Here is a 19,131-nt window from a genome sequence, read left to right on the forward strand (position 1 = left end):
AGAAAGTACGTTACCATAGTGAGCTGCAGACTTAAAGGGGCTGAAGCTGTCTTTGCTGAAGGTGTTGATCAGCTGACTGGCTACCGAAAGCCCAACACCGTAGGAAATATTCTCAAGTGTCTCCACTGGGGAAGGAGCTGTTGGCTCCCAGAGAAGCAGGTCATTAAAGATCCTAGAAACACAAGTGCAAAGTGAACAGGAAAGAAACATCTAAGGTAAAGACAGACTCAGAACCTCCTTGACATGATCAGTTTTACCTACTGGTTTTAAATGGTGAACTGAAAAATGATCCTGTGAAGGAGTTTTTAAAACAGGAATTTCGTGCTTTCAATAGGAAAGCACCTGACATGGTTACAAAGCAGAACCAGATAAAGGAATATAGATCAGACCCCTAACTAGACACTCATCTAATGTTTGTTACCCACGTTAATATACCCAAAGTCCTAATCACATCTCTAAGCCTACTTTAAAGGAGGAAGCTAATTAATGATAAAAACCCACAGCCAGGTGTAGTGAAGTATGCATTTAATCCAAAGGGGAAGAAGCAGTCTGTGGATAGTCAGAGCTGTATAATGAGACCCTGCCAAAAACCAAACCAAACCAAAACACCCACCTTCCAAATGGCAGGAAGACTGTTAAGGCGCCATAGAGACCCTCTCACTTTACCCATGAAGAAACCACCACATAAAAACATACGTGATCTCTCCAAGGCCACACAGCCAAGCAGGAGAAAAGCTGGTATGACATTCAAGATAAGGCCCAGCTCTCAATTCAATCTTTTGTCTAGACTAGTATCTGAGATAGCTTTTTCCCAACAGATAGCTTAGCTTCCCTGGTAAGAAGAAATGGGATGAATGCATGACCACAAAAAGTGAGGGAGAGATATGTATGTACCCCCTAAAGAACACACTAGAAGAGCCACAGCTAGGCCTGGGCTGTATGCTGCCTCTTCAGTAAATACTTGCTCCTACAAAGATGTGCTTCTGCCCAGCTTCAGGAAAACTGCAGTTTGGCACAGCATTCTCTAGGTCTGAGCCACAGCACCTCCTTCACGTCATCTGTTTCCATCACAGCACCTGTAACACTTGACTCTTCTGTGTCACCTCCCTGAGAGGGACTTATGCCTAATTATCTCAGTCTGTGCACAGATGAGCGGCTGTCACAGAGCACAGGGCTGGAGAGGGAAGGATGAGGTGATGACTCGTGGAAGGACTGCAAAGCCCAGTGTGAATACCAGTCGAGGTGCCAAGAGAAGAGGCAGCCCTCCCTCCCCTGGAGGAAGCCAGCGTGCAGCCAGCTGCAGAGCTCCAGGCTCTGGAGGAGGGAGGCAGAATGAGCATCTTGACTCACAGCGGGAAGTGGTGTTGTGAAAGACACCAGGGACACAGCACTGAAGGATGACGCCCCTTAAACACACTGACGGCTACGTTCCCAACATTACGGTCTATTATAGGACAAAGAAGCCAAGGTCTATGAATCCAGACTCCGGCCTGAGCCAATCACTGTGAAGAGTGAAGGCAAAGGAAGCTTCTCCTTAGGAAGGGCTCTCTTTCGCCCACGTCCTGAAGTAGCTTAAACAAAACCAGAGCTTACGGCATAAGCTCTGTGAGTTTCTCATCCGTCATGTTCCTATGCTTTCTTTGTTTATATTTAGGTCTACACAGTCTTTGGTTGGTTGTTTTTATTTTGAAACAGAATCTTATTAGGAAGCCCTGGCTTTGAAATCATGATCCTCCTGCCTTAGCCTTCCTAGAGCTGGGATCACCAGAGTATGCCACCATACTCAGTTTAAAAAAAGTTTGCTGCTCACTAAAAAAAATAAACAGGGCTGGTGAGATGGCTCAGCAGGTAAACACACTTGCCACCAAGCCTAACCTGAGTTCAATCCCTGGGACCCATGTGGTAGAAGGAGAGCCAACCCCCAGAGTTGTCTTCCTGCCTCACTAGCTGTATACACAGAACACGCACGCACGCACGCACGCGCGCGCGCACACACACACACACACAACACACTCGAGAGCACATGCACTTAAATAATAAATGTTTAAAAAAGAAAACAAAAACCTTACTTAAAGTGCTAACGTTCTCTTCCTATGTCCAATGACCTGGTGTGCTTGTCCTGTCCATTGAACTAATGTGTACCTCAGCACCCTAAGACTTACAACCAGTCAATGGGGAGACCCAGAAACCCTAAGCCTTAGCACCAAGAGCTACCAGACAGCAAGCAAACCCACTGCAGAAGCAACAGTGGATAGTCTCTGACAAGGGGAATGAAAACTTGTTTGCAGTGGGCGCTAGAGATGGTGAGACTACGCACTTCCTTTTTGCTCGGAGTCCGTCAAGGGCAGGAACTGTAACAACAGCAGAACACAGCTGAGAGCTCACCATTGGCCAGCACTGTTCTATCATCTTGTCATTACATCATTTACTCCTCTGACCGGCCCTTCTGAGTGAGTACTGGTATCATCTCCATTTGGCAGATGAAGGAACTGGGGCTGATAGAGGCTACTGAAGTATCCAAAGTCATCAAAGTCTATGACCCAGAATTTCATTTCACTGTATTTGCTGGGTAGGTGTGTTGGAGTATGGAAACACAATAAACTAAAATTTTTGCTTACAAAGTGTATAAGCAAACCTGAAGAAACTTAACTAGCTGCCTTTTGAACTCTGGGAAGAGACACTTTCTGAACAGTGACTCTGAAAACCTAACTCTACCCCAGTACCTGCTGGCCTGGTACTCAACTCTCCTAATGCTCTTCATATGCCACTGCATGGATTGAGAAATAGCACTTCTCAGCACTGTGCAGCCCAATGACACAGCCAATGGGCAGCTGCAGGCTGGAAGAGGGAGAAGATATGTCACAAACAAACGCACTTATTAATCAATCTTGGAGTTACAAATTAGCACAAATAATATGTGAATTGTTTTTGTTGTCATTGCTGTTTGGGAGTTTGTGATTTGTTTTGTTTTGCTTTTTGACAGGGTTTCTCTGTGTAGCCCTGGCTGTCCTGGAACTTACTTTGTAGACCAAGCTGGCCTCAAATTCATGAGATCTGCCTGCCTCTGCCTCCCTAGGGCTGGGATTAAAGGCTTGTGCCACAACATCTGGTTGTTTGGGAGTTCTTGATCATGGAGTTACTGTTGTTTTTCTACAATAGGCACCAGGCACAGGGTGGACACTCAGCTACAGCAGCAGCAGCAGCGCACAACATAGCAATTCAAACTCACCTGTTATACAGCTTCTCGTAAAAGCTTTTATTGGGCAGTGTCATGTGGATATTTGGTAGCAAAAGTTCCAGCACATAGTGAGAATTGCTGATGGCTTTATCCTGAAATTCTGTCATCTCTACAGGGTCTCCTGGCATCACCATCTAAAACAGAATGGTTTAGTGTGAGAAAAAAGCATAAAAGATGCAATCTATGTTTAAAATAGTAGCAGCATTTTAAAAATTACTATAACATGTACCACGTGAGCAAATAGATAAACATGACTTTAACTATGGAGAACATATATCAAGAAAAATAGACGTCAAACTTGGTGCTACAAACTAGTACAAGGAATACACGGATTCTTTTTGTTGTTGTTACTGCTATTTGTCACTTTTGTTTCTTGCTGATGGTGTTATTGTTATTTGTTCAACAGGGTCTTGAGATGTCTCCCAATCTGGCTTCAAACTTGCAATCCTCCTGCCTCTACCACCCAAGTGCTAGGATTACATACAGTATTCTTTCAAAAATAAAGAACTAGCCAAGTGTAGCGGCACAGGCCTGTAATCTCACAACTCAGAGGCAGAGGCAAGAGGATCAAAGTTCAAAACTAACCTGAGACACAAAGAGAAAAGGAGGGAAAGGAGTTGGGAGGGGAGAGAAGAGGGAAGCATGGAAGCATCTCTCTGTGGCTGGGATAATCACCCTGCAGAGTTCTCACACTTCTCTTTTACCTGCTCATTCTCAAACATTACTCTACGAGAGGAAAAGGGAGATGGGGCTGGTCGCCTCAGGTCACAGACATCTTTCAGGGAATGAGCCCCTCCTTCCTCCTCTTCCTGGTAGTGACCATCATTCTCTTCCTCCTCTTCAGCTGCTATTCTCTCCAAAATGGAATGCATGGCTGGTGGATTTATTTTCAGTACCATTCTGATTGACAAGATGATTTGAAAAATCAAGACATAAGTATAAACAGCAACATTTCTACTTGATACAAATTTACAGAATGAACACTGATTAAATGTTAATACAATCAGACTGACTTATAATGCCCATGCCTGCTGTAACCCACTTATGAAAAGGCAGTATATACATAACTCAGCATATAACTCAAGTAAATAAAAGAACATTAGCAGTATATTCTTGGCTAACTGAAAGTCTAACTTCTTGAAAATTCCATTAGACCCCTGCACTTGCTTACCGTGGCCAGTCAAAGTCATCTGATGAGGCTGTGTCTCCATCGACTCCACCAGACACATGGAAAAATTTGACAGATGGCTCTCCCTTCTCCTCCTGGAATGACCCTACACAACCGAGATGGTGTTACTGCAATGTGCTCCTTCTCAAATGCTGAAGACCAGATCATTCAGAACTCTTCAGACAGACCCTCATGCTCTACACCACTCATTCATTTGTTCCTGCTTTAATGTGGCCTGTGCTAGGCAGAATGTTCAGAAAAAGATGCCAGTTTATATTCAAAATTCTGGACTAGTGTTTCATGTGTAAGACACATAATTATAACACAGCCAATGTCAGCCTCTACCTACTGAGTGCTGGTAATGATTTCCTTGTGTGTATTTGAGGGCATCAGGTAACTGTTTTGTCACTCATCATCTCATTCCTTTGAGGCAGGAGCTGGAATGTTTTTTGTTAAGCTGGCAGCCAGCAAGTTCCAGGGACCACTTTCTACTCCCAAGCACTGTGGTTTCAGGAATATGAGGGTGACCACGCTCAGGTTGTTAGATGAGTGTTGGGATCTGAACTTGGGTCTTCATGGTTTGACAAGTTCTCTTAACCACTGAGCCATCTCTCCAGCCTCACTTCTTCACAGAAGAAAAGTTTATGACTTGGAGCTATATCTCAGAGGTAGAGTAATTGCCCAGCATATAAGGCCCTGAATTCAGTCCTCAGCATGGCAGAAAAAAACAAAGAAAAGCTTATCAGCTAACTGACCACTGTAAACATAATTACACAAACAGACTCCAGTGTCACTCTGTACATGCGAAGTAACTCCACCACACTGGCTTCGCACTGCCCTTCATTGTTTCCCTCTAAATCAGGAGTATCATGTCAACAGAGATAAGGAAGGGCAGAGTGTACCTAAATATCATCTCATGAAGTAGTAACTGGCAAATGCCCATTTAAGTATCTCCAAAAACCTGCCCAACTCAGAGATCAGGACAGACAAGGGACAGTTTCCAAGCCTGGGGTGTGAGTCCCCTCACTGGTATCCGAGGACAGTTTCCACACACCCTGCTCACTGACCCACAGACACAGGACACACCAGGTCTTAGCCAGGTTTAACACAGGTGTCGCAGGAGTGAGTTTAGGTGGTGACTAAGAACTCAGGCTCTGGTGTCAGAGTGGCCTGACTACCCATGAGCTGGGAGACACATGCTCTTCAGCCCACAGGTCAGGAAATCTAGCATATGGTGGGAACAACTAAAGGAAATGACAGGATGGATGTGACCTGCTACTACAGGACCCAGCAGGAAGCAGCATACAGGCTGCCCAGCCTCTGCCACACAATAAACAGAAAGCAATGCTAAAAAAGGCTAACACTACATTCCTACAGAAAATAAGAACTTCACCAAAGCAAACCATTGTGATGCATCTTTTTTTTTTTTTTTTTTTTTTTTTTTTTTTTTAAAGACAGGTTTCTCTGTGTAGCCCTGGCTGGCCTGGAACTCACAAAACTCAGCCTGCCTCTGCCTCCCAAGTACTGAGACTAAAGGCGTGTGCCACCACTCTGCTCCATCTCCACACAATTCTGGGGGAAAGCTGCTGCTCTGTTCTCTAAGTGTTCCCAATTCTGCCATCTTGGATGCTGTCAAGAGCAGTGTTCCACACATAGTCTACGCTCCACAGGTGTGTTCAGTCTTACCAGTTAGCTCTCTAAAAGTCAGTTCCAGTTTAGTTTGTTCTGGGGTGGATCCTCCCACAAACTCCGTCTTAGACTCCAGATCTGTGAATGCTAAATGGAGGGTCTCCTTCTGAAGAGACTTCTTAAACCAGGGTCCTCTTTCCTGGTCTGACCGAAGATCAGGAATGGGGAAGCGAACAGAAAGATGCAGCGCTGGGGTGGCAACTTGTACAGACACCCGGCGATTCGCAGGGCTGTGTGTGTCATCTAGAAACACTTCAGTGAAAGCCTTGTGCTGAAACATAAATCACAGCAGTGCTTAGCATTTCATGTATTCTATCACTACTCCCCACACGCCACAATGCACCCAGATACAATTCACACAAACCACTACCGTACAATGAAGCTTCAAATGTAACTGTTGGGGCAATAGCTGAACCTTCATATAAAAATAAGTAAGTAAAAATAAAGACAGGCAGTACATTTCCCTACATATCTTACTATAATCTAAAGAGAAAGAAAAGGTATGAACCAGCCTAACAAATCCAATAAGGCTAAAAACCACTACCATAGTCACTCAGTTTGAAGAATTTGCCCATTTTCAACTGCCCTAAAGATCCAGTGTGAACTCAGATGACTGCAGTCATTCATATATATACACACATACATACATACATACACACACAGGCCAGTGTTACTCATCTTTGTTTCCACGCCTATGTTCAGAGCCTAGCACACATAGGTTCCAGTGTTCACTAAAGGACTCCTGAGTTCCCCCAGGTAGTCAAAAGCATACCATTCAAATACAAGTCAACTTCTAATTTTTCATAAAAGGTCCTGAAACTAACAAAGGCTTCAGTATTCATCTTCTGAGTCGGTGTCCAGCTTCTCAGGAAGCTCCCTTCTCACGGCAGACTGGGATTTACAATTACATGTAAAGCAAGCATCTAAGGCCATGGGCTTTTCCCTGGCATCTTCCGCACATATCAGCATGCTTTGTTCCCATTCATTCTCCTTCCAAGTCCCTCCCCCTTCTACCAGATTCCCCTTCTTCCTAAAGTTAGGCACCAAGATTTTCACAGATCTATTCTATCTCTTCTGTTTGGCTTCCTAACACAAGCTCCACTCTCACACTAAAGAAACCTAGGGATGGGGCTGGAGAGACGGCTCAGCGATTCAGAGTACTAACAACTGGGTGGTGGGTGGTGCATGCCTTTAAACTCAGTTCTTGGGAAGCAAAGGCAGGTGGATCTCAGTGAGTTTGAGGCCAGCCTGGTCTACAGAGTGAGATCCAGGACAGCCAGGACTGTTACACAGAGAAACCCTGTCTCGAAAAACAAAAATCAAACAAAAAACAAAACAACAACAAAGAGTACTGACTGCTCTTCCAGAGGAGCCAGGTTCAAGTCCCAGCACCCACATGGCAGCTCATACCTGTCTGTAATTCTGTTCTAGGGGATCTGATACCTTCACACAGACAGACTTACATGCAGGCAAAACACTAATGCACACAAAATAAAAAAGAAAGAGGGGGGGGGAAGGAGGGAGAGGAGGGAGGAAGGGAGGGAGGTAGGGAGATGACCAATGCAGCCAAGGTTAACAGCAAATAGAGACCGGTCTATACACTTAACTACCAACAGGCAGCCATGGAAGATAAAGAATGCTGCTTTAGACTAAACACCAGGACCGAAGGGCAATCAGAAATAAAATGTCTTTGCCCTTTTCCTTGTCATTTTAGATTGAGTCTCATGTTTCCTAAGTGTGTCTCAAATGACAGTCCTCCTGTTTCAACCCCAGAGCACCGTGATCACGGGCACTCACTGCTCTATTGAGTCCTTTGCACTACAGCTGCCTCTCAGGCTGGACCTGGTCCTACAGGCCACACATTCCAACTCCCGATGCACCATTACAAGTCTACTCCACATACCAGATCCGAGCAAAAGCAATGCAATGTGATGCCCAGCACCACTCTTCATTCTCAAAAGCTCTCCTGTGCTATTTGGGCTTTAGTTATTATCGTTCAAGTTTATGAAATGTATGAAAACAAAACTTCATGAAGCTGTTACAGTATTCTCCAGGGCAGAAAAAGAAGTCTAGTGCAATGGTGCTATAATCCAATGCTGTGCTGTTGTGTCCAGTCATTCTTCTGCACATCAGTCTAGTTTTAACAGTAGTCTAAGGGAAGCCACACAGAGTAACACATGCATGCAAGTTTCCCACTGGGAAGGCTGAGGCAGGATGAACACAAGTTCCTGACCAACCTGAGCTAATAATGAGACGCTATCTCAAAAGGTTAAAAAAAAAGTTTGCATGGAAAGACATTCTACTTCTCCCTTAACTCTTCCTGAGGAGCCTTCTTCATGGAGCTGATACCACACAGCACACCCTGTCAGAAATGAAGCAGAAAATGTCTCCCAGGAGAATTAGCAAACCTTACCTGGTTATTATCAGGGCAAAGAAGGTGCACCATTGAGCTAGGTGGTGCACACTGTAACCCCAGCTCTAGGGAGGTAGAGGCAGAAGGATCAAGAGTTCAAAATCATCTCTGGCTACTTCTCAAGTTTTAGGTCAGAATGCATGAAAAATAAGAATAATTTTTAAGCCAGGTATGGTGGCACATGCCTTTAATTCTAGCACTTGGGGAGCAAAGGCAGACAGATCTCTAGAGTTCAAGAATAGCTTGGTCTACAAAGTGAGATCAAGGATAGTCAGGGCTATGGTAGAGACCCTGTCTCAAAAAATAAAAAAAAAAATTTTAAAAATATAAGTAAAAAATAATTTAAAGTATCTATTTTTTTTACTATTATAAATAATATTGTTCTAATATAGTCTATTTAATCTATTAGGACTTTTCTCAGAAAACCCAATAAGCACATGCTTATGTGCAACTTTCTACATACTTACCAAACTAATATGTTTATTATATGATGCATACATGTGCGACGCCATCATCTCTACTGTAGTGAGTTTCTGTGGTTGAAGCAAGGAATTTAACCTATCCACAATACTGATATCCAGTTCACAACACACTGGACTTAATTTAATTTGTAATTCTGCCTTCTGAGGAACTGAACTCAGTCTTGCTTGATTACCCTTGGGGGAAAAAAAACACACACACATACAATTATTAACAAATGTATAAAACTAAGTTAAAAACTTAACAGCTGTGACAAAAACCAAACCATCTGCAGTGGTGGCCACGCAGAGGTTGCTCACCTGGGGTCCTCTAGTCTCAGAGTGCTTATAGTGAAGCTGCAGACACACAGGGAGGTGGCCATCAGTCCCGTCTTTGGAATGGAACGTTAGAAGCTAAAGACAAGGATGGAGACGCGGTAAAGCCGGGCTATTAAGCTGAAATCGATCATGTAAATCCAGAGGCAGTACTGTAGTGGGAAGAGCTCTCCGAGTCAGAAAAACTGGCCCCAAACATCATTTGTGTCACTCTCTAGCCACGTCAGCCTCACTAAAGCAGCTAACTTCTGTGAGACTCAGCACCTCATATGAGGCAAGGGTTCAAACAGATCAATATCTAAGAAAAAACTTGGAAAACAAAATAAAATAGCAGGCTCACAGCCTGCCTGCCTCCTCGGATAACTCTGATTTCATTTAAAATATTTACTAGCTTCATAGAAGAACCTTGAATGACATACTTTAAGATTTGTTTCAACAATTACAAAGATAAAAAATAACACATACACTTTGTGATGCTGGCATGTTTTAAAGAAAATTATTGTTGTTCATTCAATTTTTAAAAAAGCAAATTAAATGTAAAAAACCATCTCAAAGGGGTATCCAGCATTTACCTCTGTGTAGTGGGGAGGGACAGAATGAAAATCCGTTGGAAACAGACACTCCAAAAACTCCATCTGCCCAATGGACATGTCAGTGCTAAAATGCCGGGAAGCCGACCTTTGTCTCTGCTCATAGGACACTTTGATGCCGGTACCTATAAATCTACCATTAAAAAAAAGAGCATTTCAGAGTCTCCAAATGCTTCTCAATTAAATAATATACATAAGCCTAGAGAATAACATGCAAATGTTAGTATAATAACCACATGCTTACTCTAACAAGTTCAAGCTGTTAGTGGTCATTAACATCCCTAAGGACATGAGCTTCACATTTCCTACTCCTTAGCATCTTTACCATGGGAAACTTCCCAGGATGCCTGTATTGCCCAACAGTGTCCTTCCTTCTTCCACACTCCAAACTGCAGTGGATAAAATATCTCAGATCCAGCCAGGCATTGTGGCACACACATGCCTTTAATGTCAGCACTTGGGAGGCAGAGGCAGATGATCTCTGTAAGTTTAAGGCCAGTCTAGAACATAGTAAGTTCCAGGCCAGCCAGGGTTACACAGCAAAACTTTGTCTTAAAACAAAAAAAAAAAAACTTTAAAAAAAAATTCAGATCTATGAAATGGGTTCTCACACCTCTCATCGCAGGAGGCAGGGGCCAGAGGACAGGGAAGACAGGGTTATCTAAGGCTGCCTGAAAGTCTGAGGCCAGACTAGACTATATCATGAGATCCTGTCTCCATATACAGGCATTCTCTAAAATACATTTATATTAAAGTATGCAGTATTTGCATGCTAACCCTATATTCTCCAATTCAGTCAGCTCATCTCTTAGGCCTCATTGCACGAAGGCTCACAGCTGTAAGAATCAGCAGAAAATGAAGCATTCATACTCTCAGCTCAGGCTTGCTATTACTCCCCACCTCATGGTCTAGCATCGGTCCCGCCCTCAGAACCACCATCATCTCTGCCACTGCCAGTGCCAAAAAGAACCATTTCCATCATTTCAATAGTGATAGCAGGGATGATGGCAAAACGTGGTAAGACAAACTTGGCAAGAACAGGGAGGGAGCTACAAACTATCTAGATCTATATCTGCATCATTCCCACACTACACAATGTGAAGGAGAGACCCTACGGATGTATCTCTGTAAGACTGCAGTAAATTTCACTTGTTAGCCACTGAAAACCAAAACAGGGAGGTAGACACAGTGTGTATTAGGCTCTTTCTGATGTATCATTAGTAACGAGGAGAGGTCACCTGAGGTGATCGTGTGAACAAGCATCTGCAAAGACTGCTCGAAAAGCCTTAAAGTCTTCTGTCGACAGTCTGGTTGGGTCCATCTTCTCTATACAAGAGAAGAACGCAACGGCCATGGGTGTCAATGGATTGACGTTTGGAGAGGTTTCCGCTGGAGACAAAGGATCAATGTGCAGCACGGAGACTGAGAAGATGCCCACAGCCAGTCTACAGATGAACTCAGGCCTGGATTCATCCACTGACACAGACCTAGAGGGGAGAGCTGAAATACATGGAATTCTCTAAGTCAGAATTCAAAACACCTGAAACAGACAGCTACCCTGTTCATCTGGTATGCGGGACTCGGAAGTACGAGAGTCCATCTCAGTACGTAGAAATGTGTGGACACATTTTTTGCACCATAAAACTGTTAGAAAAAAAAAATCAAAGCCGGGCGGTGGTGGTGCATACCTTTAATCCCAGCACTCAGGAGGCAGAGCCAGGCAGATCTCTGTGAGTTCAAGGCCAGCCTGGTCTACAGAGTGAGATCCAGGAAAGGCGCAAAGCTACATAAGAAAAACCCTGTTTCAAAAAAAAAAAAAAAAAAAAAAAAATCAAGATTAACCAAAAGCTGCACACTGAATTCTCCTTTAAGCTTGCCAATTTTGAAGAGTAAGGATCAAGAGTGCAGAACAGTGGTAAAGCAATTGCCTAGCATGGTCAAGGTACTAAGCTTAATCCCCAGTCCTGGGGAGGGAAATGCAGAATTGAAACTGAAACTTTTTTTTTAAACAAACATTATAAAAACAATGACAAAAAGAGTCAAGAAGCTAGAGTATAATGATGGAGCATTGGCTGGGTACCGTCAAGGCCTTAGGTTCTATGCCCAATGGTACACACGAATACACACATAAACACACACAGGCTCATACACATACACACAAGCACACATACACACATAAACATGCCTACACATACACATATACAAACACACACATGCATGTGTGCATATACACTTACACACAACACACATGTATGCACATACACACACCACACACACACAAATACACCATACACAAACAGGTACACATAAACACACACACACCACACATAAACACACAGAGACAAATCAGATAGTTGAATGAAAGTTTTAAATTGCAATGATATGAAGTGTATGGTATTTTTCCATAATATCTATGTATTCAAATATATAAAGACTATAATGAGAGCCAGGCATGGTGGTACACACCTAGCAACCTAGCACTCAGGAGGTGGAGGTAAAAAGATCAAGTGAGACCACAGCTATCAGCCTGTGCTACATGAGACCCTATCTCAAAAACAAAATTAAACAACAACAAAAAGAATATAATGAATAAGTATAACTATTCTAAAATATTTTCCAATGAACTGTTCGATTATTCTTTTCTTTCTAAACTTTGTGATTGTCCAAGACTAAAAGAGACATTATGAAAGACACACATACAAAATGTGATAGTACAGAGTGCAGGCTTGCCATGTACAAGGCCTTGGGTATAATCCCAGGAGCAAAGAAAAAATAAATAGATGAATGATTGATAATAGATGAGACACAGGTAGACAGACAGACAGAGATATACATAGGTGATACAGAGAGAGAGAGATAGAAAATGGATCAGATGTTTATTCTGACAGGAGGGAGAAGGAAAAAGCAAAACACATTATCTTAGAAATACACACTTTTCCTTTATTTTCAAGGCCTCTGGTAGACACTAACCTGCTTTTTGTAAAGGCGCGGGTGGACCAAGTCAGATGGGAATGCTGGCCCTCTCACAGGCTGCTCTTTGTGGTCCGCAAACTCTCCCCAAGTTGGCTGCAGCTACAAAAGATTGGTTTGAAATACATGAATAAAGTGTAGGATCTCAGAAGTGCCTTCTGAAAAGCAGAAGAAATGGAGTAATACTTTACCACAGTAGCACTTAGCGGTGATCCTGCAGGTGTGTTTGTGTATGTACTAGTCAGGGATAACTCCAGGTCCATGTGTGGAGGGTCCCCAAGGGGCGGAAGAGACGACAGACTGTGAGACATGTCCATGTCTGCCATGGAGAAGAAAACTTCTTCTTCTGGAGAGAATTAGAGTTCGTCATGATACATCCCACCCATGTGCTCCTTCAAGAAGTTTAGACACACTAAAGAATCTTCCTCCCTGGCTCAGTTGCCTTTAGCCTACTGGCTATGGGTGAGATAGGACCTCTGTTGGTCTTTTCTGTATCGAACACACAGATTGCAAGCCCAGTGCCACTTTGAGATCTTTGGCAGCAATTAACTCATGCAGCTCACACACGATTGAGCCAGTATGATAATGAGTATTCAGAGACGGGTAATGTCTGGGGGGCACTCACCAACCTAAGACAGAGCACCTATGTGGCCTGGGCAGGCATCTCCATGATGGGTAAGGTGACCTGCTGACATCCCATGCAACCCAAGTCAGAAGGTCATTTTTTAATAAAAGGGGGACCTGCAGAGCCCTGGCCCCCGTTTTGGGTAACTGTTGCTTTGCTTGCTGACCTTGACCTTGATATCCTCCCAATGCTAATTCCCTGCCAGGTTCCACCCTGGACAAGGGAAGTTCCTTGTCTGTGTATCCTGAATAATGGGCGTTAACAGCTTAGATGCAAGATTGTAAAACATCAGTAGCGAACTTCAGCCCTCTGGGGTCCTCCCATTGTGCTGTAAGCCTGTATTTAAGACCTCCTACCCCCTTCAAGAAATGACATTCGACATTTAAAATTAAATATTTAATATATGTATATTATATATATATATAATTGAATACTGCTAATGTAATCTATGAATACCACAAATGTGATTAATATCATGAGTGTAATTTAATAAATAAATAAATAAATAAATAAATAAATAAATAAATAAAGAATCTTCCTCCCACTACCCGAGACACAGCTGTGAGTAGTGTCTGAGCATGGCCATTAGCAGCACAGTAAACACACAACTGCACAGTCAGCAAAGGTTGAGCCTCCCCGAGTCCTCTGTGGGTTTACATGACATGCAGCAATACAGCAAATTGTTAGTTGTCATATGGCAAGTTAGAAGTAAAAATTCAGATTTTCAAATGGCATCAGCTCACACAGGGCCCTGTGTTTTATCTTCAACACCAAATTGCAAAAAATAAAATTCTGTAACTCTATTGCAGTCTTTGGCGTCTTACAGAAACAGCTATTTCCCAGATGGGAAGAGGGACCAGAGACATTTAGAATTCTAATGACAATTCAGTGCCTTCTCTCTACTGATTGTCTGACCTCACATAAATCAAGCTTGTTATGTCTCAAAGTTCTATCTTCAGTAGGCTTTACTTTTTATTTGGTTCACACTTCTCCGTATTTTTACTATTTACACTAGTGCTTATGTGGTCCAAAAATCCCTGTAATGTACAGTGAGAGCTGGGTAACAATTGCACCAACAAGATGGAGAGACTAGCAATGCTTCCTGCTTAGGGCTGTCTGCTGCACACAATCACATGAACACACAATGAAGTAATGACAGTTATTCCCAAGCTATTTATGTGTCGGTCTACCTTTTCAAAAACCGACTTCCCTTAGGGAAAAATACCATTGCTTAGACCACCTACACCTGAAAATGGTAGTGCGGTGTATCACTGCGTTGCTCACAGGCGGACAGGGAAGAGTAAATGCCCCGTGTCTCTGTTCTCCATTGCTACACGCCTTTTGTTCATAGGAGGCAAAATCAAGACTAATTCCACCTGGAGGATGACATAGGACTGAGTTGCGCTGCTTACCACGGCTAGAAGGTGTGCGAGCCGTTTCCGTCTCATAGAAGCTCTTCTCTGAAGATACACCCATAGACAGGGAATCTTTCCTCAGATAATATCGGTTTAATTCCATCTGAATTCGATACTCGTCTTCCTGCTGCATGGGTCGATTCTTCCTATCTTTATTAGCTAACCCTATTTTGCTAGAATTTTCTACAAATATATAAAAAGAAAGAACAATTCAATTTGTAGTTAGTTAAACATTTCTTTCGAAAACCCCACTTAAGCAATGGCAAGCTGACCACACTAGCAGAAAGCTGGTTACATCAATCTGAGGTCTAAGCAGCAGCGGGAAGCCAGTAGCCAACAATGTAAACTCTCACCTCTAGAAGATGTGAGTGCCTAGTGTGTGAGACTCATGGACAAAAATTTTGGTTTTTGTATCTAAACTCTCACCTCTACAAGATGTAAGTATCTAAAAACAATGTGTGCAACTCACTATGTACAAAAAATATGATTTTTGCTATTTGGGTTTTGTTTTGCTTTTTTGTTTTTGTTTTTGTTTTTCTTTTTGTTTTTTCATGACAGGGTTTCACTGTGTAGCCCTGGCTGTCCTAGAACTCGCTTTGTAGACCAGGCTGGCCTCAAACTCACAGAGATCTGCCTGCTTCTGCCTCCAAGTGCTGGGATTAAAGTCATGCACCACCACTGTCTGGCTATTGTTTTGGTTTTTTGAGACAATGTTTTTCTATGTAGCCCTGGCTGTCCTTGAACTCACAGAGATCCTCTTGCCTCTGAGATGTGAGCCACCACTGCCTGACTCAGAATAATTTTTAAATGAATGTAACCAAATAACCTGAATGCAAATTTACAGCATAATACAGTTTCAAAGATCTAATCCAATCAAGAAATTAGAAGATCTACTTAAAATACACCTCTTGGCCGGGCGTTGGTGGCGCACGCCTTTAGTCCCAGCACTCAGGAGGCAGAGGCAGGCGGATCTCTGTGAGTTCGAGGCCAGCCTGGGCTACCAAGTGAGCTCCAGGAAAGGCGCAAAGCTACACAGAGAAACCCTGTCTCGAAAAAAACCAAAAAAAGAAAAAAAAAAAAAAAAAACACCTCTAATGTCACATATACCCCCAAAGTAACACATTCTCATCTATCTATGTTATATTTTCACCTAAGAGTTTCAAGAATTACAGGAAATAATCATAACAGTCATACTTGCCTGGTCCAGCAATAGCTGCTAACATATCCAAAAGCAGGTGTACTTGCCTTGGCGACAGGAATAGATGAATGGAATCTATCTGTCCATCAACATCCAACTTAAAAACATAAGAACAGTTAGGAATAAGTACAAGTTCATCACCAGGAATTGGAGAGCTGTCAGGGCATTGAGGTAAGTATCACTATTGGTGTTGGGCAGTTTCACCTAATGCACACAGTCTCAATAAAAGGGCATAAAGACCAGCAACTGTGGCTGCAGGAGGGAAAGTCCGGAGAAATTCCATGTCAGCAAGTCCAATGCCATGCCGTCTGTCTCTAAGTCTTCTGGAGACTACAGAACACAGCAACAAGATGGTATTCATCACCCTTCAGAACAACCAAGTCCTCAAAATCAATGACGTCAGGGTCCGTAAGACAGGGCCGGCCACACTGGACTCCACAGCATGCCCCTCAGTGGCCTACTGCATGGACACTACTTTCTCCTGCACAGGAGGCTAGAAGCCACAGCCGAAACCCAGGCAGAAAGCAGTGCTAATGGGTGCTTCCTTTCTTGTTCTCTATGCACATTGTCCCCATGTGTCTCACTTTGTGTGGTGAGCACCAAGCCATAACACAGCTCCTACTTTCTTGTTACTGCTACTGTTTACAGACAAGGAAACAGATCCACAACGCAAAGGTCACATAGTTCCACAGCCAGGTCTGAATCTAGGCAGACACAAATGCAAAGCTTACTCCTTCTACGACATGGCTCTCCTGGTGTGCCTACAGACTGAGTGTTTTGTGGGGCTCCTACAGACTGCTGACACCCAGGCCACATCCAGAGTGGGTAAATGTGTTTCTGTTACTAGACACATTTGTTTCTTGGACTGAAAACATATACAGTCTCTGGTTTTCATTAGGATGGAAGATCAGTAGTTTAGTTTCTAATTGTCATAGGAATATTTCATTATGGGTACATTCTGAATTTGAAATACAAAGAACAAAGTACTCACTGATTTCTTTTGAAAATATAAAACACTGAAAATAACAACTAAGCATTTTTCAACACAGTGTAAGGTAATACAAATTTCTCTAAATTCAACCAAAGCAGTTCCCTGCTTTCGTCTCAATAATTTCCCAAAATCACCACTAAAACTGAATGTGTGATAAACAACAGACTCCAGGGGCACTATCTCAGAAACTAGAGCAGAAAATCGTGGGACATTTGAACTCACAGCTGAAAGGCTCGGGTTTAAGGAATGCTGGAAGAGACTAAAGCCTACCCTGGTGTGCTGCCCCATGCTGCCCTGTTACATCTATTCTGAGTTGCCATTTCTAAGCTCTATGCTGCCCAGTGTTGATCTCCAGAACTTACTTTTCCCATATAATATTCATTTACATTAAAGAAAATATACAAATACTCAAATTAGTATGCAAAAACATTAATGTATAGGCAAGAATAACAGTATCTCCAACTACCCAATACTGTCTGAAACTGAAATATAACACCACCACACAAAACTACCACTCATTCTTCTGTCCCTTAATATGCAGAACTCTAAAAGCAACATAGAGAATAGTTACACAAATCTAGTCAGTGCGCAAAACTTTCTATCTGCATTGAAATCAAAGCTTACGAATGTAGAAGACTACATCCAGCCAAAACAGACCACAAAAGCTTTTTTCATGGCACTTGCTTCTTTAAGAAATGGCATACGCACTCCCCAAAGACACATATGTGCTGGTTTCCCAAGGCTGTTGCCACAGCAGGGCAGTCCCTACAGCATTTACAGCTAGCTACACTATCTGCTCCATTAATGACCTCCTCAGAAAGCAGCAAGGGAAGCCCTGGTAGAGGACTTCTTAACCTGAGAGCAGTTGGCAAAACAGGAAGGAAAATCTGGGCTGGACCATTGAGAGTAAAAAGAATAGATACTTAGTCACAAGACAGCTCATAGCAATCAAGCACTAAGCCACTGTGAAGAGAAAACAAAACAATACTGACCTTGGCTCCCGGAAGCACTTCATTCTGTTTCAGAGTGAGACTCAACTCCAGCCTGCCCACTAGCCCTCCAATCTGCACTGGATCCGAGGGTGCTATCTCTGGTAAAGTTCTAGTTAGCTGTGGGTGTGGCTCATAAACAATTTTGGGGTTCCAGCTAGGTGACAACTTTGGCTCAGTTTCCTACAATAATGTAATAAAAATAAAGTAACTATTTAAAATATTTCAGCATAAATGAGTCAGGGTGTATATAAATGTCATCTTTGGATTTGACATGCAAAACAGCATCATTACACTAGACATACCATTATCTTGTGGCTAAAATGAGGCTGTACTATGTTAGTACAGCACCTTGGAAATAAAAACAAGCCATCAAAAAAAACTTTATGAAAAGAGCACAGAGCCAGCAAGATGACCCAGTGGGTAAAGGCACTTGCCCCAAACCTGGAGACCTGAGTCCGATCCCACAATGCACTTAAGGATGGAAGAACTGACTCCACAAAGTTGTCCTCTAATCTCCCCACACACATGCTCCCAAATACAGTACACACAAGTGTGTGTGTGTGTGTGTGTGTGTGTGTGTGTGTGTGTGTGCTGGTGCACACTGCACATACACATTATCTGTTCAAATAATACACAATGTGTAAACCAAACCAATATGGAAGTAATGCCTGTAATTCCAGCATTCGGGAGGTTGAGACAAGAGATCACCAGTTTGAAGTCACCCTGAGCCACAGTGACAAAGTGAGAGACTCTGTCTCAAAAAAATAAATAAATAAATAAATAATAAAAGAAAAAAAAAAAGACCTGATTTGTGATATAAAAGGCAAATTATAGATTTACCAACTTATAAAAGAATTCCATGCTTGATAAAGAATTAACAATTCCTTTTTATTTGTTTTTTTTAATATTTTATTATTTTTTTATGTATGAGTATTTTACGGGCATCCATGTCTGTGCATGACATGTGTCCCTGGAGGCCAGCAGAGGGCATCAGATCCGTTAGAGCTGGAATTACAGATTGCTGTGTCTGGAATTGAACCTGGATCCT

The 19,131-nt window shown here is 42.7% G+C and overlaps 1 protein-coding gene across 1 annotated transcript in view; it reads right to left on the reverse strand.

Moving 5' to 3' along the window:
* Atg2b (autophagy related 2B) overlaps positions 1–19,131 on the reverse strand; it is a 73,891-nt gene that overhangs the window by 31,145 nt on the left and 23,615 nt on the right. Inside the window, 15 exon segments of the mRNA XM_028882075.2 lie at positions 15–172; positions 3,230–3,372; positions 3,943–4,138; positions 4,410–4,512; positions 6,093–6,366; positions 8,976–9,164; positions 9,288–9,380; positions 9,875–10,025; positions 11,131–11,392; positions 12,863–12,880; positions 12,883–12,964; positions 13,054–13,208; positions 14,900–15,085; positions 16,101–16,197; positions 18,084–18,263. Of these exon segments, the coding sequence (XP_028737908.1) occupies positions 15–172; positions 3,230–3,372; positions 3,943–4,138; positions 4,410–4,512; positions 6,093–6,366; positions 8,976–9,164; positions 9,288–9,380; positions 9,875–10,025; positions 11,131–11,392; positions 12,863–12,880; positions 12,883–12,964; positions 13,054–13,208; positions 14,900–15,085; positions 16,101–16,197; positions 18,084–18,263 (2,287 nt within the window).

The sequence above is a fragment of the Peromyscus leucopus genome, chromosome 14, assembly GCF_004664715.2.
Source record: "Peromyscus leucopus breed LL Stock chromosome 14, UCI_PerLeu_2.1, whole genome shotgun sequence".
Taxonomy (NCBI): domain Eukaryota; kingdom Metazoa; phylum Chordata; class Mammalia; order Rodentia; family Cricetidae; genus Peromyscus; species Peromyscus leucopus.